Below are 24464 nucleotides of genomic sequence, written 5' to 3' on the forward strand. Positions count from 1 at the left end.
ATAAAAGGGGGGATTATGACAGGGCATCTGTTCATTTTGATAATTATGATATGAATCAACATCTGTTCCACGCTGCACAGTTTTTCAGCTGCATCCAGTCTGTTCTTAAGCTGAATTGGGAAAGTGTCTTCCAGATGGAGCAGTAATTCACGCTCCTCGTCATCCTCAGAGGAAGCTGCCTGTCAGGCACACTTTCATTATGTGCATTTTCATACAAATTGAAGGACAAGTGCAAAGAAATAGCATGAGATGTCTGCTGAGAACAGGGAAGACATGATGAGAGTTGTGTTTTTGGGTGTGCTTCATTTTTATTGTTGTTATTTTTTATATAGGTTGACTGGAGATGAGGTGGGAACACCTTATGATAAAGAATCCATGACCATTATCCACTTGAACAACACTACGGTCATGTACCTAAAAGAGGTCACCAAATTCCTTGCCCTGGTGTGTTTCCTCAGAGAAGAGAGTTTTGAGAGGAAAGCTGAGCTTTCTGGACATCAAGCAAATGAGTTTGGTGTAATATTATTGTTTAAATCTGCTTTTTTCCAGGGCTGTGGAAAGTAGTCTCAAGGGTTATTTAGAGTCTCAGTAACATTTTGGAGTCAATTATTAAAGTCAAATTATAAAAATAGCTGTTTTCTCCTCCAGCACTTCTGTATGTTGGTTTCAATCATCTAGTTTTAAAATTATTTTGTTTAATATTTTATATACTACTGTTCAGGATGAAAAGTTTTTTTATTATTATTACAATTTTATTTACCAAGGATGCATTAAACTAATCAAAACTGGCAGTGTAGACATTGTTATAAAAATGACCATTTCAAATAAATGCTCTTCTTTTAAACGTTCTATTCATCAAAAAGTCCTGGGAAATTTTTTTGAACTGTTGCTGTTTTCAACATTAAATAAATATTTCTCGAGCATTAAATCATCATATCAGAATGATTTCTGAAGAATCATGTGACACTGAAAACTGGAGTAATGATGCGGAAAATTCAGCTTTGTCATTACAGTAACAAAATGCATTTTAAAATATAATGACATTTAAAACAATTTTACATTAGCAGTGTTTTTTCTTTATTTTTGATCAAATAAATGAAGCTTTGGTGAACATAAGAGACTTATAAAAAAAAAAAAAAACCTGTAGAAGATTATTGACCACAAACTTTTAAACAGTAGAGTAAATGCATGTGTTTAATGGAGTAAAACAATTTTTTTTACTTGACAGTTGGTTTTTGTAGCCAACACTTTAAGGTTTGTTCCTATACAGAAATTGACAAAAAGCTAAAAGAAAAAAAAAACAGCATGCATCAAAATGTTTGTTAACTATTAACAATTACCCCTAATAATCCTCATGCAGCACATATGGATTCAATAGGGACTACAATAAAGATCAGCTTTTATATAGTCAGTCAGTCAGAATCAGTCAGAAAAGAACCTGCTGGGGTAAAGCGGCACTCACATGAGAGAATGGGATAATTAGTGGAATCCTTGGGAGGCTAATGAAGATTGAAATATTCATGCTAGGAAGTACTAAGGGGGTTAGGGAGAGTATCATGAGTAATCATGTTAGTCAGCAGGGAAAACAAGGCATTTTACAAAAGCGTAGATTTGCGCTGGCTTCTTGGATGACATAACTTACATGTTCTGCAACATAATAAGTAATAATACATTTTATTCAATTTTTCACTCAATATTCAACTGAACTCAATATTTAACTCCCATATTAAAAAGGTAAATTGCTATGGAACTGGTTCTTTTTTTTTCAGTTCAAAATGAATATTTAAGTTAAAAAATCTTAGTTGGCACCCGTCAAGTGGATTTGTCTGTTTTTACACTAGCTCAAAGTATATCTGTATGTAGGTGTTAATAAATATTTTATGTTCAAAGCTAAATGACATTTCTTGTTATGTGTGTCACAATCTTAATTCAAAGGGCATTTATGCAGTGATCCAATTTGGGAATGGGTCGAACGACTTTTCTGCCGCAGGCTAATTACACTTGTCTTTGCTCATGCAGGACTTATCGATTACAATTTCCACTGTTTTAAGAAAGCCATAGGAGAGGTGTTTGACGTGCGCTTGAAAGTGCAGAGGAGTCGGAAGCTTCTGAGCCAGAGGAGGTGGAGCAGGCAGACCGTGCCAAACGGGACTCAGGTGCATCCTCACTGAAGAGCACTGAAAGCCCTCCATCCTGTTACAGTGACTACAGAGTGAAGGCTTCACACAGACTTCGCTTGTGCTTTGAATCATCTTCAGGGCCACTTGCTGCTCTTCAACGATCCAAAATGGAAAAAAATATAAAAAATATACAGTAGATTCTGTTGTGCATTAAATATCTTGCACGGCTAACTTAGCCGTTCATGCAAAGTTTGTAAAGTAAGTAAATTTTTTGTTGTTGTTTTCATTAACACAGTATTTTTTTACACAAAATCAATCAACTGTGCTACAGTTTTCCACAAAAACATGGTAAAAGTTACAAATGCAAGATCATACAGTAATTGTCACATTTGTACAGTAGGGCACAAACATCTCATTTAACTTCAAAATACAATTTTTTTTTTAACATTAATTTTTAATTGGTTAAAATAAATAAATTATTGCCCCATTTTAGTCCATATTTATTTATTTTATTACCTCTGTTGATGATAGTTTTTTTTTACTTTATGGTTAAATAGCTATTTAGTTACACATTTTTTCTTTATTTACTTAAAATTGTGATTTAAGTTTCTCAGCAGCTTTTAGGGCAATTTACCGTACTGTTCTTTATCAAAATAGACGATACAGACTGCTGTGTTTAAATATATTGCACAACTAATTTAGCTGTCCATATTTTAAATGTTTAGAAAAGAATGCAACTTTCTTTTTTTTTCAATAATATATATTTTTTATATATCTTTTTGAAAAGAATCTGTGCTAAAAGTCACAAGTGCTAGATCATACTTTTGTCACATGTTTAGGGCATGGACATCTGTTATCTTCTATATACATTGTAAAAAAATAAAAATAATAATAATAATAAAATTAATTGCTTAAAAGTAAAAATTAGAAAAGATTTTTTCCCTTTTAAAGTCATATTTATTTTTATTACCTCTGTAGAAGATTTTTTTATCTGATTTGATCTTATGATATTTTTTTGGTCTGTTCATTTCATTAAAATTGTAATTGAAGCATGTCAGCTTCTTTAAATGAAAAAACAAGCATATGATTGGTTGATTTGCATATACCAGTGGTTCTCAGTCAAGGAGATAGGACCCGGGACCCATTAGAAGACTTCTGCAAACTTCCAAGGGGGCACAGGATGACTTAAAATAATTCAAGTGAATTATTATTATAATACAAATAATAGGCTATTAATCGTATAATTAAACAATTTCCCCCCTCAATAACTATTGATACAGTAGTGTCTGTTTGCAAAAAGGTTGAGAACCACTGGCATGTACATTTGCCATATTGTATACATTTTAAGCACTATTTGTTTAAAACATTAAAGGGATTTTGTAAAAAAAAAAAAGGCCCTTTCTTTGTCACTCACAACTACGGGAAAATAGTATTTTTATTTCACTACCACATATCTAAATTTATATTAGACGTAATTCTTCATTTGTTACTAAAATGATTCTTATTTTTACATTTAACCAAATGCAAGAAGTGTTGATTGACTCAGACACTTTTCCCTTTCCAGGCCATCCGCACTTAGCTTTTGCTTGCAAGGAACAATTAACTTCTTTGGCGTCACAGGAAGTACAAGGTCCCGCCTCCGCCCCGGCACTAATATCATGTAACTGATTTCACTGGTTGGTGTGTGTTGTCAGGGTTAATGCGTGTGCAGTGGAAGTGTCTCGTTGTGGGGTTAGAGAACCAGCGCTAATCCCAGGGGATACCTTTGCTTCAGCAATGAAGGCTGATGGGTAAATCTCATGAGGTCAGAGCTGCTTACGCAAGAGCTGCTCCTCTTTGGATGGACACTAAATCATCTGTAGTGAAACTACAATGTGTTATGTAAGACAATTTCATGTTTAGTCTTATAATCTCTATCAGAGGGCCAAACGCTATTTACTCAGCAAGAGCAGGGACGCATCTGTGACTGAGGGCTTTTCCTTTTGCACTTATGTATTGTCAAGGCACATGGGTGAAGTGAAGAACTCGAAACTCTCTTTTAGTATGAATATATTAGAATCAAAGAAGGACTCTTTCCTAGCAGCATTTGAAATAGTGTTACCATGTCAAAACGAATGTAATTGAAATCTATCAGCCGAAGTTCTCAGTCACAACTAGTCAGCAGCTAAAGTGAACGTACCAATCAGAGGCTGTCATAGAGGATTAGATTGCTTCAAGTCTTAAGCTGTCGTTCCACATTAAGAAAAGGCTTTATGGGCTCTTCACATGGTCTTCACTGATTCTGTGAAAAGAGAGCAGTCTTCATGTAACTTGTGCTGTCAGACATGAAGTACACATCGGACACATGTCAAGATATCCAGATATTTCCGTTCTTGTGTGTTACACATACACACTGTTGATGGATTTTCAATGTATATTTAAGCTTCTTATAGTTTGTGTTATTGTGCAACATTATGATCGAAGCACAAATAATTTATCTTTTGGTAAAACTTTACAATAGCTTTAAATTGTTAAAGGAATAGTTCACCCAAAAATGTAAATACTGTATGCTGAAAATGTATCCACCCTGAGGCCATCCAAGATGTAGATGAGTTATGTTTATCAAATCAGATTTGGAGAAATTTAGCATTACATCAGTGGATGCTCTGCAGCGAATGGGTGCTGTCAAAATGAGAGTCCAAACAGCTGATAAAATGATGCGAGGTGATTTGAAGTCCAGAGGAATTCTCTTCAGTTTCAACCTCTCTTAAAAGTAATCTTTGTTGTTGCATAACTATTGGCCCTGATCAACAGCCCCAGATTCTGTGATGAGGACAGCCCAGCACCCAGCCTGCGTTTCTTTGACCTCGCTATTTCCCCAACGAAATGAAAAAGTTGGAGGAAAAACAGAAGATCTGACTTGTGAATTTACCTCCCCCTGACACATGGATATGCAGCCAGAATATTATTAACAATTCAGAAGTGCTTCATTAAAGATAACTTATAATTTAGGCTCTCAACATCCAGCAAATCTAAGAACCATTTCAATTTTTCAGGAATCGAGGCAAACATTCAATTTAATGATAAATGAACAATTTAACTTTTTTTTTTTTTTTTTGGTTGCTGTTGTTGTTTTTTGTTTGTGACCTATTTTCAAGTTTCAAATGCAACAATTTGTTTGCAACCCCGCAAAAGGGAAATTAGGGTCTCACTAAAAAAGTTCAGTACGCTTAAATAAATTAGCTTTTTAAATTAGATGAAAAGAGTGATGCACTTTTTTATGTTCCCTTGTATTGGTAACAGGCCTCATTTTCACTTCAGATTGCATATGTTTCATGCTTTAAGGTTAAAGGCTAATAACAACAGATGCTTTACTTTTTTATTCTTTTCAGTAAGGCTGCATGTCACATTGCTGGAGTTCAGAATAAATATCAGATAAGTAATCATACATGTGACACAAAACAACAAGCTCAAAAATCTGCTTGTCTATATTTAACCTTCAGTACTGAGCAATATTTTGATGTGTATCACCTTGGAAACAGATTTTGAAGGCAACTGAAGACCACTTCATAAAGCTCTGTGAAACATTGCACGTTTATCTCTTTCTTTTCTTTGTGTATAGAACGTTTCAAGAAAAATATTACATTGAAGTCATTTATACGTCAACATATTTCTTCACCAAAACTATTGTATATCTTTTAAAAGCCTTTAACTACATTGTCTGTGTTAAAGGCTCACCTGTCCAGCCTTTTGCACATAAAAAGCAATAAAATTCAGGGCCAGCAGGGCTGCAAAATGTGTCCTTGGTTTTCTGAGTTGCAGGAGCAGCCTTATTAAAACAGTATGCAGATTTTTACACTTTTAGTTATTTCATATTTGTATTAATACTGGGAATTTCAAAATGTAAAAATGTTTGAATACACTATTCACTGTGAAAATAGCTCCATTACATTTATTGATGCAACTTAGAAGCAGCAAGTCTGAGATTGCTTAAAATTAAGCTATGCTTGCCGGTTTCATTACACTCATGTGAATTTAATAAGAATAAATATGCACTTTAAAACAGTCAGTCTGTTTGCTTCACTTGAGTTGGAAATATTCATAAATAAATAATTATCCCATAGTGTTCATTTACAGATTTATAACTTTATTTTTAGGTTTATCTTTAGTCTTTGTTGGATTATGCTGAGCTTGCAGTCATTTCCCACATATTTAATATCTATTATCACTCCAATATCTGATTTTTTAATAAAATAATCTTTGAGGCTAGGACCTTTTATGTTATGAGAATTACAAGTATGAGAAATTATAGCAAAATGAATATTACAATAATTTACATGCCTCTCTGGAATACATGGTTCTGACTGTCCAATCGTGACAGTCAAATATTTTTGCATATTGTTGTCTTTTCTACATAGCAAATTTCATATCTCTAATCAACTTGTGGTCTTTTTTTCTCATATACTAAAATGATTTCAACTCAAATCAATATTCCTTGTCACTTATTTATTCATTAAATATATACTGTACTTGTATTTCAACATGAAAAAAACATACAAAATGATCAAGTCAGCTCAAGTCAATATTTCATGTCACTTTTTTATTTAGTGCATCTCAAGTATTAGAAATCGTAACAAAATGACTAATTTACACAGCTCGCCGGAATACATGTTTCTGACTGGCAAAATTGTGGCATTCAAATATTTTTGCATAATTGACTGTTTTCCCAGGTAACTGATTTTATGCCTAGCTCTTTCTTCGCCATACGGTCTTTTCATATATAATAAAATAATTTCAACTCAAATCATTATATCATGTCACTGTTTTAATATGCATAAATAATGCCATTTAATAAATTGACTGTACATTATCTCATTATGATTTAAAGAGTAACGCTTTAAATTTCATTACTAAACATAGATTTTGTGCAATTCTTTCATCATATCTTTAGTAAAACAGATGTCTCGGTATATTGTTTACACGAGCGTTACACTTCACCAAGCAATTAATGGATCAGTGCAGAAAAAAAAGACACAACATGGTTGTCACTCTCCTTTTATTATCTAAATCTGTATGAGTGATGCATGCAACATTAGTCCACAATTTGAGGTTTCCAGCAGTTTGAATGGCGAGAATGATTCCAGCAGTGGCAGCACTCATTTTGACACAGTTAGGGCTGGATATCATGAGGTTGACACAGCACGTTTGGAGAGCCTCCTATACGTGCCATCAGTCCATCTTTACACAAAAGGTCCAAGGATAGCTTTGTTATTATTTCCAATTGAATTTCTCCATTTTGATTTGCAAACACTGCAACACAAAAGCCTTGGCTGTGCAGGGGACAGATTTATCCATTTAATATGAGAGGCCTGACAAACTTTTATGTAACAGATCCTTTAGTGACACACTGGCGATGCTCCAGCTCAGTGGCAGGCATCGAGTGGATACGGAGCCGGGGCGTGGCAGCACAGAATTGCTGTGAAATCCCAGATAAGCTGAGTTTCAGTGGCAGTAGAGCCGGAGCTGAGTGAGTGGGAGGACAAATGCATGAAAAAAAAGCCTTACCATCTGCAGCTGTGACAGTGACACGAAGGCAGACCTTCAGACCCCCAGCCCCCCCCCCCCCCCCCCCTCCAAGTAAAAGCCAGGGGTTTGTGAAATCTTCATGAGATTGAAAAGATTTCAGTTGCATTAGATAACAAAATAGACTTTTTCTCAGAAGTAACTTCAATTTTGTATGGCGTCTTTGCAAGGACTTTTAAGCAACTGGTGTCGTCAAGGAATTTTTGTTTAATGTGCTTTGTTTCAATGCCATCTGGTTTGAAATCAATAACACTGTACAATGAGATTCCATTTGCCAACCAAGAAAAATACTTCTTAAGCATTAAATAAAGCAATAGTTCACCCTTAGGCTATTCAAAATGTACAGTAGATCCGTTTGTTTCATCACCAAAAGAGAAATTTAGCATTACATAACTTGCGCATCAATGGATCCTCTGCAGTGAATGGGTGCCGTCAGAATGAGAGTCCAAACAGCTTAAACATCACAATAATCCACAAATAAACCACATTACTCTGATGCATATTATTTAAATATATTTAAATAATATAATAAGAAGGCTACTAGTTTGTAATAATATGCAGCACAAAATAACGGGAATCGAATGACACCGGAAGCCTCGTAAATTCGTGTTTACAAATTGCCGTGCCTGCGATTAAACCTACGATTTTAAACAAACAGCAGCTTTCGTTTCCGTTTGGTTGATTGTTTCACAGTATTCTAAATATAGGCTAGAAAAGGCCACGATTATGTAATAGCTACACAGTATTGTAAACAAAAATAATCATCGTAAAATCGGAAGTGAATCGAACTTGTCCTTCTACAGTAGGCCTACAATGCATTGATCCCACGAGAATTAGCCTATGAGGAATTGCGTCAATCACGAGGATGTTTTGGCTTTTAGTGTAGGCTATGCATTTCACGCGTGCATTAGATTTGAAAGCATTCATAGCTCCCGATATAGAGCTTTTTGAGGTCGTATGTGTCTTAATCCGTCTTTTCCTCCAGCCGCACAGACAGCTGTGAGAAAGGCATGTATGCCCACCGTTGATGCCATGTGGTCAAAGCAGCTGTGCAGCTGATAACCAATGACAGGCAGAAGACGCCGCGCGGAGCTGCAGCATGCATCGCGTCGCGCCGCGCTGATATTTAAACCATCCACACATCGCGCATGCAAGAGATGAGAGCTGTAGCGATTTCTGCGCCGAGAGCGAAAAAAGATGCTGCCTTTCCCGAGTCACCGAGTTCATGGATTAAGCTGGATTTCAGGACACACCTGTAGATTTCAAACCTGCTCTGCATAATGCCTTATCTGAGACAGTTCCTGATTTTAGTGCTCTTCCTGGCCTCGTTTGGGGAATGCCGGAATAAACATACCACGAGAGAGAGGAGGTGGACAGGAGCTGTGGAAACTCAGAAGCATGGGACGTAAGTGACACTTATTCAGTCTTTGACAACTGAACTTGGATTGATATTTCACTTGCACATTGCTGGGTTCACAAATGATGATAATGATGATGATGATGATGAGGAATAGTGTTGCAATAAACAGTTGACTGAAGATGTCTGTCAACAAGTGCACATATCTTTTTTACTAGTCACGATTATTTATTTATTTATTATTATTTTTACTGAGTTTTCAGAGTTTGATTCATCAATGAACTTATTACTGCATGTTTAGACTGATTTTTACTTCAGGCAGCAATTCACCTTAAGGTTTAGTGGGGTTTACAGTCTGCTAATACTGATAATTACAGAGCACAGTGGCTGTCTGGCCGATATTATACTATTTAATTATAGAAATTAACTCTAAAATGCATGTCTTGTTGTCAATTTTTGACTTTACCTGTTTTTTCATCTGCAAATCTAATTTCCATTTCAGTTGATGTCTTTCTTAGTAATAAATTGTAAAATTTACGGAGTAAATTTTTTTCAGTGTATCAGATCTATATCGTTCCATTACTAATTTCATGCATTTTATAATAATGTATCTGATTTATGTGTTACGAGGTGCTGCGCATAAGTGGCTATAGTGTGAACTCATTCATTGATGTCTTTCGCAGACTAATTTTTCAACCACCTTTATTAGTATGATTTCTGTATGACGGCATAGTGCCATAAATGAGGCCAGGGGCCAATGCGCAATTAACGTGACCCAGACAGATGATACCGCCACTGAACTGAACACATATCACTGGTGTGCTCGAACTGGTGCTTCTTACTCAGACAAACAGCCACATTTCATCATTTCGCCCATCTGCCAAGGACAGTACATTGGCACAAAGCTGTCCCGACAAACAGCTCACATGGGTACAGCTTCATGGGTCTACAAAATGAAAACAAACAAACAATCTGCAGAATTAATGAGAAAATCCAGCAGTAGCGCTGTAGACAGGGTGCCAGTCATGGCAAACTGCCTTCTGTCTTATATTCACAACAGGAAATAAATTACAAATGACAAGTAGCTGAGAGGAATGAGGCAGTCGACTTCTCACTGTCAGTGATTGTTGCATTGTCACATAAAGAGTTAATTATGTGCATTGTCTGACTGGAACAATCACAGTTCATGAATCTAGTGTTCAGGATTCACATGAATGTCTGTCGATAACATCTCCTGTAATTTGTAACAGATACAGCTGCTACAGTTAGTTCACCATTGCCTTAACAATTTGTTGATACAAGCGCAGTGCATGATCTTAATCCGTCATTACACTTTTGCAGCTGCATTTTCACAGAAATTATGTAAACGTCATTGACTTTGAGGGTTCAGGCTGAGTTTTTCATGTAACCTCTGGTAGATTCCACCTAGCAATAGTGCACATTGTCTAATGTCTGATATAAGAGGCTGATCAGAGTTTTTTGTGACTTTGAAACCCGCAGCTCCCTGGCAAAGAAGCCACCGGATGTGACAAAATCACGGCGACTGAAAACAGAGCAGCTGTTGAAAGTGGATGACCATGACTTCACCATGAGGCCCGCATTTGGAGGTTAGTTCATCATATATCTGTGTTGCAAATGTAAATTGCATTTCTTTGCTTTAATTTATAAGCCACAACCCCAGTCTGGAGCCTTTTTTTAATCTTCAAAGACATGTAAAGACATGTGTAATTTAAAATGTTTAGCAACCATATCCTCTGAAGATTACTCAAATTAAGACAAATGTACTTCAAGCATGAGACTAAGAAAGTCTTAAGTCCTGTTGATAAACTACTGTTATAATGTCTTCACTCCATCAGTTCTCTGAATGCCAATAAAAATAATTTTAGTTGCATTGTTTTGATCTTATGTACAGATTGCAGATACAGTATTTAGTATGCACAGTTTGTGAACATTCAGGTCAGTTACTTGACCAGCAGACATTAAATCTGCATTGGCTCCCTCTAGAGGGGTAAACAGCCTCATTATTAAGCACCGCTGTAATAGAGACTGGGATTTTTACTTTTTCTGGAGTGCATTTGGTTTTGAGTATTGGAGTTTGTGATATGCATTGATAGGCAGGTGAATTTAGCCCATCATTAATTGATATTAAGCCATAAAGTTGCCTGTATTGTGTATCATATACCCCAAACAATTATTTTACATAGAACTTTTAATTCCTACAGTATAAAATCTTAGAAAGTCCGAAACCAAATCTGTTTTTATTTAAAACTGGGAAATATGAAGTTTTATGATTCTGAAACAGAAAACCATTGCTAGGTCTCTAATCAAATAAGTACTCTCTGTACAGATAGTCATACGTTTTTGCTTCCACTGAAGCACAAGATTGTCTTTGGATCATGCTGGAGAAGATTTACACAAACTTGTGGAGTTTGTGCAGCTCAGTGCCATTGAAGCAAAGAGACAGAAACCAATTACTTTCTGAAATTCAAGCTTATTTTTCATGTAAATATCCCACTCGAATTGCTTCAGTGATAATATAATCGGTCTGTTATTTCATGTTAAGAATAATTTTTTCCTAGAAATGAATTAGCGTGCTTTGATTAAATTTTTGCATGGACGTGGACTTTCTCTGACCTTGATTTCACATATTTCTTTTACCAAGCAGTATCTTATTAAACTCGTTCAGATCGATTTCAGTTAGACATTTTTTATGCTTTTAGCTTTGCAGATGGAGCCTTGTGCACTTTTCTCAAGCTTTTTACCCCATTTTTAATGTTGGGGAAGTTAACAGTCAATCAGATCGCATAGAAGCAGCTGGATGTGTGTACAGATTGATCCTCTGGGAAGATGAGATTATAAAATAGGAATAATTAACCCCCCCAAAAAAACAAATGTGTATTATTTATTTGCTATCATTTCAATATTTACATTAGATACTTTCAGTGGATTTCAATGATAGATACAAGCACGTCCAGATTCAAAAATGGCATGTCAACAGCAAAATGGTTTTGTGTGTGTGTGTAAACTTAACCTGCCATTTCTGATAAACAAGAATGTAAGATTATTAAGGACTTTTATGGTGCTTTTTATTTTTAGTGGGTTTATTTTCTTGCCTTTTTTGGAGTTTGACAGTCATGGTTACTATGAACTGTCACTGCAATGGTGTAAAGATTCAAAAACTCTTCTTTTTGTGATCTATGGACAAAATAACAGTTTGCAATGACAGGAAGGTGAGTAAATCGTGTCAGAATTTTCTTTTCTTTTTTTGCTTTAATGCCTTCTATTCCTTCTCTACCACGGCTATGGTATTAAAGGATGATATAAGGGGGTGCTCAAAGATTCCCTTTAACTGTATTATACTTAAACGTTTGCATAGTAAAGGCTAAGAACTAATGAAAGTTCTCCTGCTAGTCCGTACAGTCCCCCTGTTCTTTTTTTAATGATGTGTTCCTATATAGGGCAAAGAAAAAGAAACACTCCCGTGTTTGCTGCCATTCTTCCTATGAATAGAGTATCTAAAAAGTCACTCATTAGGATGTTCTGACTCTGCATACATTTGGGAATAGCTCTTTGTTCAGCAGGGGGTCACAGCAAAGGAAATGAAAATAGCCCAAACATATTCACCCCCTCAGACGCATACACAGATCTGTCAGCTCTGTCAGTGAAGCATTGTTGCATCTGCTTGACGGTGAAAACCTGACTGCTAGTTCAAAACATGATGTAATGTGTCACAACTGTCAACCAATGTCATAGATTCATAGTATTATTATAGTTTTTCACCAAGAGGTTAAAGGGCATTTTCATTAGCTTTTCTTCCAAAACACTGGACAGACAGACAGACAGACAGACAGACATATAGATAGATAGATAGATAGATAGATAGATAGATAGATAGATAGATAGATAGATAGATAGATAGATAGATAGATAGTAAATAGTGCACACAATTTATAAATCAAGTGAACGCAATAGTAAATCGAGGGAACGCAATAGAAATCGTGTGCACGTTTTAGCACATTGAGGGAATGCATGATAGATGTGTCCTATCATATTAAGCAATGCTTTTTAAAATACTTTTCATCAATCAATTGCAGTATATAGATACTGCAGTTGTTCAATGACAAGCATGCTAAAAATTGATTAGTAAATGGTAGCGCAGGTATAATGTGCCGTGTGTACTGCATAAATGAGATTTACTTCTGAAGCAAAAGAGAATTGCTAATGCATGACTGCAGTCTGGTTTAAATCCAGAGACGGCTAACTGATGGTGCATAAAGCTTATGTCTAATCCTCCACAAGGGGAGTATCAGTTGATGTCCACAGAACATATAGCATTCACTGCATGTTTATGGGTCATTACAGGGCAGTATGTGTTTCTTGATGTGAAGGATTACACCTATTATAGATTGGTATCATGTTGTAGACTGTTTCTTCTGTCTGCAGATTTGCATATGCACAATGCAGCTTTCAATACTAATGTTTGGGCCAGCAGCTTCTGAAAACCAGATAGTAAATGAAATGAAAGATCAAAAGATATCAAGTAACATCTCTGTGCCAGGATGTCACATGTCTTCGAAGCCAGCAGCCTTTTTCGTGTTATTCGTATTCTGTTATTTGAATTCTGACATTCGACGAAAGGATCACTTAGTTTTACAAGCTACTTGCGAAACTAAGGACGATTGTAATCACATTACATTTTGTTGGCACTCTCTCTCTTTTCTCGCTTTTTATATTTGTCTGTAAAAGACTTAAGCGGTCCACACTGATGGGTTGGTCCATCTGGAGGATCACTCGATCTGCTATGGGCTGAGGCGCTATAGCGCTAGAGGCGAGATTAATCTGGCAGCGGTTTGTACTGACCGGTCATGTGGATTAGCACATGCAACAATCCCAGCCTGCCCTGCCCCGCAGACAGCTGGTTTAAAGACCGCCCACTAGCCAAACATCAGCCAGCGATTACCAGCTCAATGTCATAGCCTCGGGAACTTTGAAAGAAAAGCACTATTAATAAAATCAACACTGGAAAGGGGTGATTTATTCATTTTTAAAAAGGAGTAGTTCACCTTTAAAAATAAACATGTTTTTGCACTATGACTATGACTTTGACTTTCTTTATTCTGTGAATACAGATGGAGATATTTTTATGAATTTTTTGAAGGATAAAATGGGTTGGGAACGACATGAGTGTGTAAATATTAACAAAACATTATTATTATTTTTAAAGAACTGTCCATTTAAAGATTATTTTGTTATAATTGTTCCAAACCTCTGTGACTTTTATCATTTTTCAAAAGGGTACATTTCTCTGAATTTATGAGTTCGAAATAATATGAGGATGTGAAAATAAAAACAGAAAATTATTTTATTTATTTATTTTTAAGAACATCTCTCATGTAATGTTGTTTCAAACCTTTAAGACTTTCATCTATGGAACACAAAAAAGATAAAAAATCATATTGGTTTGAAACAAAATGAAAGGGCATAAATAATAATTCTTTATTTGTATTTTAAGAAAATTATTTTTAAGAGAATAAAAAAGTCATACTTGTTTTGAACAACATGAGATTTTGTAAATAATAGAAGATAATTTTAATTCATTTAAATATGCCTTTTGGGAACATTTTATCATAGTAATTACATTGTTCCTAACCTTTATAACTCTCTTTCTTTTGTGAAACCCAAAAGATTTTTTTTTTTTTTTTACATTTTAAGAGAATAAAGGTTCGTATGGATTTTGAACAACATAAGAGTGTGTAAAAAAAAAGATTATGTATATGTATTTACTTATTTATTGATGAATTTTAATGATATCCAGTTAATACAAGGATCTTTGAATTCGTTTTTAATGGAAAAAGCACAAATACCCACCTCCAAGTGGTAACTACAACTGAGAAATAGGACAGCTGAACTCAAGGTCAAGGTCATTCTAATGTTTTCAGATTCAAACTGACAGCAGGGGGTTGATTAGTTTGGACAAATCGATTTTACCTAGGAGCTGTGTCCTTATTTAGGCTTATTTGTGTGATATGAAAAGCCTTGATGGTACATGACGGGGAAATAAACAGGATGGTCCAGTGAGTGTTGCATGGCAATCGTTTACTTATGAGGATTTGGATTACATAAGCAAATTTGTAAAAGTCATCTCCAACAGTTGGTGGTTATTTATCAGCAGGACTCATATGCGTTTTCTGCAGCATTTGAAGTAATGCTTGTGCTTTTCATAAAGGGTTTTAATGAGTGATACATTAAGTGACATTTAATGGCAAGTTTCAGTCAGTGTCGGTATCATTTTGAGCATCAAAGATTAATCTACCATTTCCAGTAATCTGGTCGGATTACTAGGACTAGGAATGGTGATGGGACACACTGGAAATCTCGTTTTGATTCTGTCTGGCGTTCTCACATCATCCCCGTCCGTATGTACAGGCCACCCTCTGCCCATTTACCTAAATGTCTTACCTTCTGAGTGACAGATAGCCCTATTACACTAATCCTGGTAAAGAGCAAGGCTTTAGATTTGCTGCAGAAGACAAGTGCAGCTCCATGTAGGATATCAAAGCTGCAGTTCCAGTTGAAGTCCCATCCTTTGAGAGCTATAGCATTTCCTACAATCTGTCAGATGTCAAAGCAGCTGCTAAGCCTTTTGTGAACAGATCTGGTGGAAAGCAAACAGATCCAGATCTGGCCATGAGGACGTTTTTAATGATGCTCACAGAAGTCTTTGCAAACACCATGCTAATTGCGACTGGTATAAAGCTGTCAGAATCCGGTAAACAAACAGTATTATGAAAAATGAATGCATGGCAAATGCAGAAGAGGCCATATATATCAGTGGGATGGAGAAGATGGTGTAATTCAATTGACAAACAGTTGTATATGTTGTAGAAATAGATGACATGTTTTGTCTTTTGCAGGTCCTGCTATTCCAGTGGGAGTTGATGTACAAGTGGAAAGCTTGGACAGTATTTCAGAAGTTGACATGGTAGTTATTCCCAAACAGTTGCTTTTTTTCACATGTGTCATTTTACATAACATCATCAGCTATTTTATTCTAAATAATTTAACAGATGAGCACACATTAAACAGTCAAATTTGAATTTCAAGAAATTAAATTTAGCATGACTTTAAATATTAAATATATTCTATGTTATTTTAATAAAATACAAACAAATAAAATACTACTATGGTGTAAAGTGTTTAGTTTTTACATCATCTTATATATCTTTTTTTATTATTATTTTCAATTTTTCTATTCATTCATTTATTAGTTAGAATTTTGGGAATTATTGGCATGAAAATCTACTATCCAAAAATAAAAAGGTCCTAAATATAGGTTGCATTTTCTATGCAAAGTATAATTTAAAAATAGTAAAATAACACAGAAAAAATATTATAATAAAATATAAATCTTAAAATTTAAATATAATTATAAAAAAAAATACCTAGACATGATCTTCACAAGTTTTGTAAGAATCACTTTCAATTTCATAATTCTCTTGCTTTTCACCCATTTATTACTGGCTTTTTTGGCAGTTACTTAGTCCCACAAGGGTAATCCTAAAAAAAAGCTGCTGTGTCTCTGATGGTTGAAACTTTGATCATGGATCTGCTTTTTACTTCTATTTTAACAGAATATGACACCCATTCTGGCATTCCATTCTCATGTCTTGGATTTCACAAGCCTTTGTGCGATGCAACAAAGAAACTGTGTGGTGCTTTTCTTGACCATATATCATTACTAGCCATTTTATTGTTATATAACCAAAAGAAAGAACAGAGAAGTCTGCTTGAGCAATTTAGAGAGGCAATTGGAGGATCGAGAGTTACACCAACTTTCTATTTAAACAAACTGCAAAGAAAAGATCAAAGGAATTGTTGTAAGGAAAAGATGTGAAGTTGGTTTTGTACTTGCTACAGCGAAAAACAGTTGTCACTCCCAAAACTTTACAGTGTGTACATTGCCTGTATTTATAAAGTAAATAAGTGGATCTCACTAAACCTTTGAAGAACATGGTCTTATTTCACCCCAAAATAAAAAGAAAGAAACCACATTTTGCTTAGAAAATAAAGCCAACATAATGTTTTTATCCTTGGGCATTCAATTTATGACAGTCATATGCACACATCTCAATTCTCATTACTGTAAAGCATAGGAAATCCCATTCTTATCTCTATGATGAAAAACTCACCCTCATGTTGTTGCGAACATAAAGACTTCCTTCCTTGGATCACAAAAAGAGAATTTCTGAAGATTGTGGTCACTCTTTTGATTGCAATGACAAGAAATATAGCTTTCAAGCTTCAAAAGGATACTAAAGTCCTAAAAAAGTGGTTCCAATGACTTGTGCGCTATGTTCTTCTGTCTTCAGAGGACTGAAGATTTGGGATATTCCACACATGTCATATAAACCACTTTTATGGTACTTCAAAAAGGAAACAGAAGCTCTAGTCTCATTTTTCTGACATATACAGTCTCCAGATGTCTGCTTTTGTGTCCCAACAAAAAAGAAAGTCATACAGGTTTGGAAAAAAATAGGGGTGAGTATGAACAACACATGAGCAAACAAAATGAGTACATTTTTTTTTTTTAGTAGAACTATTCTTTAAAAATCATATTTTTTTCTTTCACGTATTGTCAAATATTTTTTACCTCACAGTATAAGAGGCTTGAGTACGGAGCCCCACACATGACACGCAGGAAAAAATATAAGCCTAAATCGTGCACGATTTACTAATTCGTTCTCTCAATGTGCTAAAACGTGCACACGATTGCTATAGCGTTCCCTCGATTTACTATTGCGTTCACTCGATTTATAAATTGTGCGCACTATTTACTAATTCGTTCCCTCGATTTGCTAAATCGTGCGCACGATTTAGCAAATCGAGGGAATGCAATAGTAATCGTGTGCACGTTTTAGTAAATTGAGGGAACGAATTAGTAAATCGTGCGCACAATTTTTTTTTTGCATGTCATGTGCGGGGCTCCGTACTTGAGAATAATGTCCCAATACTAAAAATCCTAATGGTCCAAAAATTTTATTCATGCCAAATATAATTAATTTTTCTTTTTTTTCTGATTTTGGGGTCAAATGTAACGGTTTGTCATGAGATTAACCTTAATATACACTCCCGTTCTCATGTTTGGGGTCAGTAAGATTTTTCAAAAGAAGTTTGAAGTTTACAGTAAAAATAATAATAAAAATAATAATTTTGAATGCCAGTTTTTGTTTAACTTATTTTAATATGCATTTAATTCTTGTGATGGCAAAGCTGAATTTTCAGCAGCCAGTTCTTCAATCTTCAGTGTCACATGATCCTTCAGAAATCATTCTAATTGGCTGATTTGGTGCTCAAAAATCTTCAAATCATGTTGAAAACTCTTGTGCTTTTTAATAATTTTGTGGAAACTGTAATAGAGTTTTGTCATGATTCTTTGGATGAAAAGGATGTTTAAAATAACATAATTTATTTGAAATAGAAATGTTTGTAACATTAAGAATTACTTTACTGTCACCTGATCAATTGATTGCATCCTTGCCGAATAAAATTATTAGTTTGTTAAAGAAAAAACTTTTGAACAGTTCAGCAAACAAGCATGGTAGAGGCTCTTTTAAAAATCACTGTGCTTTAACTAAATATTGTAAAAACCCTTCTTAAAAAAATATTTTTTTTCCTCCATCTGTTGTAGGACTTTACTATGACATTATACCTGAGACATTACTGGAAGGATGAGCGCTTGTCTTTCACCAGCACTACAAATAAAAGCATGACTTTCGACGGACGCTTGGTGAAAAAGATCTGGGTTCCTGACGTCTTCTTCGTCCACTCTAAAAGATCTTTTATTCATGACACCACCACAGAAAATATCATGCTGAGAGTGTTCCCTGATGGTCACGTTCTTTACAGCCTGAGGTAAAAAAGCTGATTATCTACACCGGCATTTCTGACTTTTAAGTGAGCCATTATAAATCCAATGAAATATAAGTTATGTATAGAGTTTAAATGTATTTATGCAAATATACTTATAAATATTTATTATAATTCTTGTTTATTTTGTACAATGTTAGTAAAAAGTTAATATTTTTTCAGTTGTTCAGCAGTTACTACATTTCACCTCCAAGCAACTCAGCTACTGAATGTGGTTTCGTTTAAATGTGGTCAGAAAACAAAAGCACGTCACCGGGCTTAATCATTTGCATATTGCTGCGGTGTTAAAATTAGAATGACGCTTCTGGCCTGTGATGTTTTTGCTGTGTCTTTTGTGCTGTGAGTTAAAAATTAGGCCAAGCTACCTGCGTGCAGGCTATAATCAAGGGATAGGGCTGAGTTCAAAGTCAAATTTCAGACACTGTTCTGGCTCCAGGGAAAGTGTCATTATTGATGGGACTGGCCCAGATTATTTCCATTGTCCAACAAATGATGGACACCACTACAGAGAACAGAGAGAGAGAGAGAGAGAGAGAGAGAGAGAGAGAGAGAAATTAAACGGTCTTAGTGTCGGTTCTGTAAATGACGCTAATAATATGCCTTCTTGACTAGCATTACTAAGCACATTTACATCACATTCACATTTTTATTCTTAGCAGGAGCTTTCTTACCAAAGCTAGGGTCATCCCAAGCCCATATGACTTTCTCTGTTCTGTGAAACTCAAAAGGAGATGCTTAGCAGAATGTCCAACCTGCTCTTTTAGATCCATTGTGTGGAAAAGAGCAGATTGGACCCTCTGCTAGAAAACTACTTTTTGCATGTCACGGAAGCATGAAAGTAGGGCTGGGTGAAAAAAAAAATGTTGTATGGACATGGAGTTGAGTAAATGATGACAGAATTTCATTTGAAACTGCATATGCAAATGGTTTTTGGGTTTGAAAAGTGAATAAAGCAGGCGTCTGTGGAATATGATGAAATATAAAGATCTAAGACGGTGGGTTTCTGTATTTTCATCCGTGTTATACATGGTTCTTGTGCCCAGGGTCACCGTTACAGCAGCCTGCAACATGGACTTCAGCCGTTTCCCGCTGGATACACAGACCTGCACTTTGGAGTTGGAGAGCTGTGAGTGAATCATTCATTTGTGGTATTTTTAATGTGACACATGCTCAATCCACTCTGCCAAGTTAGTTTTTCCTGAAATGGATCCTTCTTTTCTAGACGCCTACACAGATGAGGATCTGATGCTGTACTGGAAAAGTGGCGATGAGTCTTTGAGTATAGATGACAAAATCTCTCTCTCTCAGTTCCTCATTCAGAAGTTTCACACCACCTCTCGCCTGGCTTTCTACAGCAGCACAGGTATTGGGGGATTATTTGTCAAGTTGATTTATTTCAAGTAGTGTGGCCCCAAGATGGATTTGGACACTTAAGTGTATGAATGTTATTGCATTAATTATCAAAGCAAGTGGCATCTGCAAGTATATGATAACTTGTCTTCTCTGAGCTGGTTTTGCAGTGGCATTTAACCAACTGGTGCTACTGATTCATCAGATTGCGGACAATGTGTAAATATTTGTATAATTAACAGTCTAACAAATGTATTTTTGTGAAATATTTAGCTTGGAAAGTGTGCTTATGATGTCTTGCTTTAAAATATACGAGCGGTCAAAAGTTTTGGGTCAGTACGATTTTTGATAGATATTAATACATTAAAGATACTTATAATGTAATGAAAGATTTCTATTTCAAAATAAATGCCGTATTGTGTTTTCTATTCATCAAAGGAATCTAAAGTATCATGGTGTCCACAAAAATATTGAGCAGCACAACTGTTTTTAACATTGATGATAGTAATAAGAAATGTTTCTTGAGAACCAGAGCAGCATATTAAAATGGTTTCTGAAGGATCATGCGACACTGGAGACTGTAGTAATGGTAATTAAAACAGAAAACAGTTATTATTAATTGTAATTTGTTCAAATAAATGCAGCCTTGAGAGACTTCTCATAAAAAAATCTTATCAACCCTAAACTTTTGAATGGTAGTGTGAATGCCATTTGTTAAAATTTGTGGCTAAATTGTTCGCTGGATTTATATTTGACTCCATGTGCATTTTTATCTCTTTCTCTCTTTAGGATGGTACAACCGCCTGTATATAAACTTTACGCTTCGCCGCCACATCTTCTTCTTCCTGCTGCAGACTTATTTCCCAGCCACACTTATGGTTATGTTGTCATGGGTGTCGTTCTGGATTGATCGCAGGGCTGTTCCAGCAAGAGTTTCATTAGGTAAGGTTATTACAAATGTCATCGTTACTTCTAATGTCAAGTCACACACCTGCAGATCTTAACAGGATGTGCTGATTTTATCAAGGTATCACCACGGTGCTCACCATGTCCACCATCATCACTGGGGTGAACGCCTCCATGCCCAGAGTCTCCTACATCAAAGCTGTGGACATTTACCTGTGGGTCAGTTTTGTGTTTGTGTTCCTGTCCGTCTTGGAGTATGCAGCAGTCAACTATCTGACCACGGTCCAGGAGAGGAGAGAGCGTAAGCTCAGAGATCGAGCAGTTAGAGAGCAGGTAAAAAAATTTTTTTCCAATTATGCAGTGTTTTCCAACTCTAATCCATTACTTTGCCATGGCCTCATGACTTTTCTGTGTGATCTCATTATGTAAATGCAAATAAAAATGAAGTAATGTAAACTGGAAAACTCTTGTTATTCCAATCAGATATCCTAACACAAAAGAATGTGTGGATATTACTTTCGATTACTTCTGAAGGGAAGGTCATGTGTCATTGCACTGTGGGATATTGTACTCCACAGTGCATATTTTACATTTATTTCTATGCATACAGTAAATTTGCCTAACTCTATTCATGCTTAATATTACAAATTACTCTATATGCTATTGGCATTTTAACTTCTCTATTGAGTGCAACAGTGCCCGTCCGCTTTATCCCTGGTCATGGTTCTGGAAGTATTTTCCAATTCATTTTTCCCTGTATAGATTTTCAGAAGTCTTTGTTTAGGCGTTATATGACCTCAACCATGCCAATGAGGTGAATTACAACATTACAAACTTTAATTAGAAAAAATAAATAAATCGATCTACATATATTTAAATTGTTTGAGAGAGTAAGAAGACTGTCTGTATCTACAGCACTTCATGGGAATGTCTGGGCGCTAAAGAGTTATTTTGGTGCAAATAGCTTATTTCGATTTGATTAGTGAAGATTTTTTGGCAGCATCATAGTCAATGTAGCTTTTCCATCAGATATTCCACTTTAAACGTGATTATTTAAATAAGTTTAAATAATATAAGCTGTTGGCCTCTACAGAATCAGAATTCATTCCAGTTGATTTAACAACCTCATAACTAACAGTTTATAATTTATTGTTAAAAGTCAGTTCTATAGAGAAAAATACTTTAATTTTTTACGTCTAAACCCCAACTGTTGCACACTATTTGCATTTTAACACCCACTTTCTTTTCTCATTTTGAGGAATGTTAATAAGATAGTCAGCCATCAGCTAAATAAAGCCAACTGATAATTTGCCCTTGCTAATGATATCTTCTCTTTGTTCTCTGTTCTCCCTGGGTGCCAAACTCAACCTGTTCCAGTCATTGCCCTGCACCTGCGGTATGTCCCACACAAGGACCATGATGTTAGATGGGACCTACAGTGAGGCTGACACCAACAGCTTGGCTGGCTACACAGAAGCTCCCATGGTTCTTGAGGATGTGGTGCCAGAGAAACATGAGCACATGGTGGTTCACATGTCCATGAGCAGCGAGTCCACCACCACCAAGAAAAAGGGCATCCGCGCCTTACGCATTATGCAGAACACGCATGCCATTGATAAGTACTCCCGCATGATCTTCCCAGGAGCCTATATAATTTTTAATCTTATTTATTGGTCGGTGTATTGCTGATCATTCTCCAGCTACATCCATCTTTAACTCTTTTTTTGGACTTCTGGAGGTTTTATACAACCATCCTTGACTTTTTGATGCACATCAGACATTGGCTCATGTGATACCAAATTGCAGTTACCTTTGTCACTTTTCATGCACAAAAAGACTGAGAGAAAAAGGGGATGTCTGTGTCAGCAAAGTGCTTCATGTAGGCCTTTTCAGGTTTACGACAAATTAACTGTAAAACACTTATCAGACCTTGTATGGGCTTATGTGTTTTTTCTTCATGTTTGCATCATTGGACTTTTAAGTATTGCAAGAAAGTCTGGTGTTATCTTCTCTTTTAAAGGTGTACTAATTAATTTCTCCACTTGTAGCTAACAAAAATTAGTTTTAGCAAAATATGTTTTACACTCACATGAGATCCATATCATTTGCCTATAAAATACAGATGTAAATGCATAAGGTGGGTTTCACCCTCATAGGGTCCGCTATGTTGAGATCGTATGACTTGCTGTGTTGTGCATTTTAAGCAATTATGAATAAGTTTAGATATTTATTTTATTAATATAGCATATTTATAGTTTTGGATTGCTCAAGGTTCTCATCAGAATTAAACAAAACAGACATAAAGTGAACCAAATACAATATAAATATTGAAGACATACAGTAACAAAGTTCTTAAAGTTAATAGACAAAAAAAGAAAAGAATAAAAATATGTGTATTTGATACCATTATATTTCTCATGCAAAATAAATCTGTATGTCTTTGCTGTGGTTCATCTTCATGCATGTTAATTTTATTGATTATACAATTTTATATTAGTTATACTACAACCTGAATTTGACATGATACCTTATAAAAGTACAAAGCTTCTTCATGTGGGCAGTCACTCATTGCAGGCTAAAGTTTAGTTTGAAGATGCCTCGTGTGCAACATCAAACACTGAAGGTGATGATTCATTTTGGTGGGATGATTTTAGTGCACATGCATCGCATGCAAACTTTCAAAATACCTCTTACTGTAAATGAAAAAACTGTGAACTCTACATGTGCTGGAAATTCATGTATACAGTATTTGAAAAGTAATCATGAAAACATTACCACTCCATAAGTTGTTTCTGTAATTATTGAAGAGTTAAGAATGTAATGTATTATATTACTAGAATATGGTGCACTAATTAAACCTTATATATATTACAGGTATGTAGACCCACACATAATGTATATAATTTTTTTTATAATGCAGTGCAGATGCATACAGGTGAAGCTTATTGTTGTTATAAAATTATCACTGTTGAAACGACCTGTCCTTAGATTATAATTTAATAGATTATATTAAAATATTAAAGTGAAGAAAGTCGGGAATACAACTTTTAAAAATCATTACTGTGTCCTGACAGAAGGCATAACTTAATTTAAATACAGTGTCTCTTTTAGGTTTCACAGCCAAGTTCCTGCTTTTTGTCAACAGAATGGAATATTTATGGAAGCATCTAAAAATCAGGCAATAATAAAGTAAGCCTTCATCCTGAATGTCATTTTTTTTATGAATTCAACAAGGTCAGATA

General features: G+C 35.4%; 1 protein-coding gene across 1 annotated transcript; it reads left to right on the forward strand.

The window, feature by feature from the left end:
* The first annotated feature begins 8669 nt into the window (after positions 1 to 8669).
* On the forward strand, positions 8670 to 23610 carry LOC132111417 (gamma-aminobutyric acid receptor subunit rho-2-like). Its single transcript, XM_059518685.1, has 9 exons — positions 8670 to 9087; positions 10540 to 10646; positions 15954 to 16021; positions 18728 to 18951; positions 20010 to 20092; positions 20189 to 20329; positions 21106 to 21258; positions 21344 to 21555; positions 22600 to 23610. Exons 1-9 carry the CDS (start codon positions 8963 to 8965, stop codon positions 22909 to 22911), a joined length of 1425 nt encoding a protein of 474 aa, XP_059374668.1. The 5' UTR covers positions 8670 to 8962; the 3' UTR covers positions 22912 to 23610.
* Positions 23611 to 24464: the final 854 nt, after the last annotated feature.

The sequence above is a fragment of the Carassius carassius genome, chromosome 31 (genome assembly GCF_963082965.1).
Source record: "Carassius carassius chromosome 31, fCarCar2.1, whole genome shotgun sequence".
Lineage (NCBI taxonomy): Eukaryota > Metazoa > Chordata > Actinopteri > Cypriniformes > Cyprinidae > Carassius > Carassius carassius.

What these genes read in the sequence shown, in the direction of transcription:
- LOC132111417 (XM_059518685.1), top strand. Translation starts at nt 8,963, where the DNA reads ATGCCTTATCTGAGACAGTTCCTGATTTTAGTGCTCTTCCTGGCCTCG. An exon ending in CACGTTCTTTACAGCCTGAG is followed by an intron (nt 18,952 to 20,009) that starts GTAAAAAAGCTG and finishes TCTTGTGCCCAG; the next exon opens with GGTCACCGTTACAGCAGCCT. An exon ending in ATCGAGCAGTTAGAGAGCAG is followed by an intron (nt 21,556 to 22,599) that starts GTAAAAAAATTT and finishes AACCTGTTCCAG; the next exon opens with TCATTGCCCTGCACCTGCGG.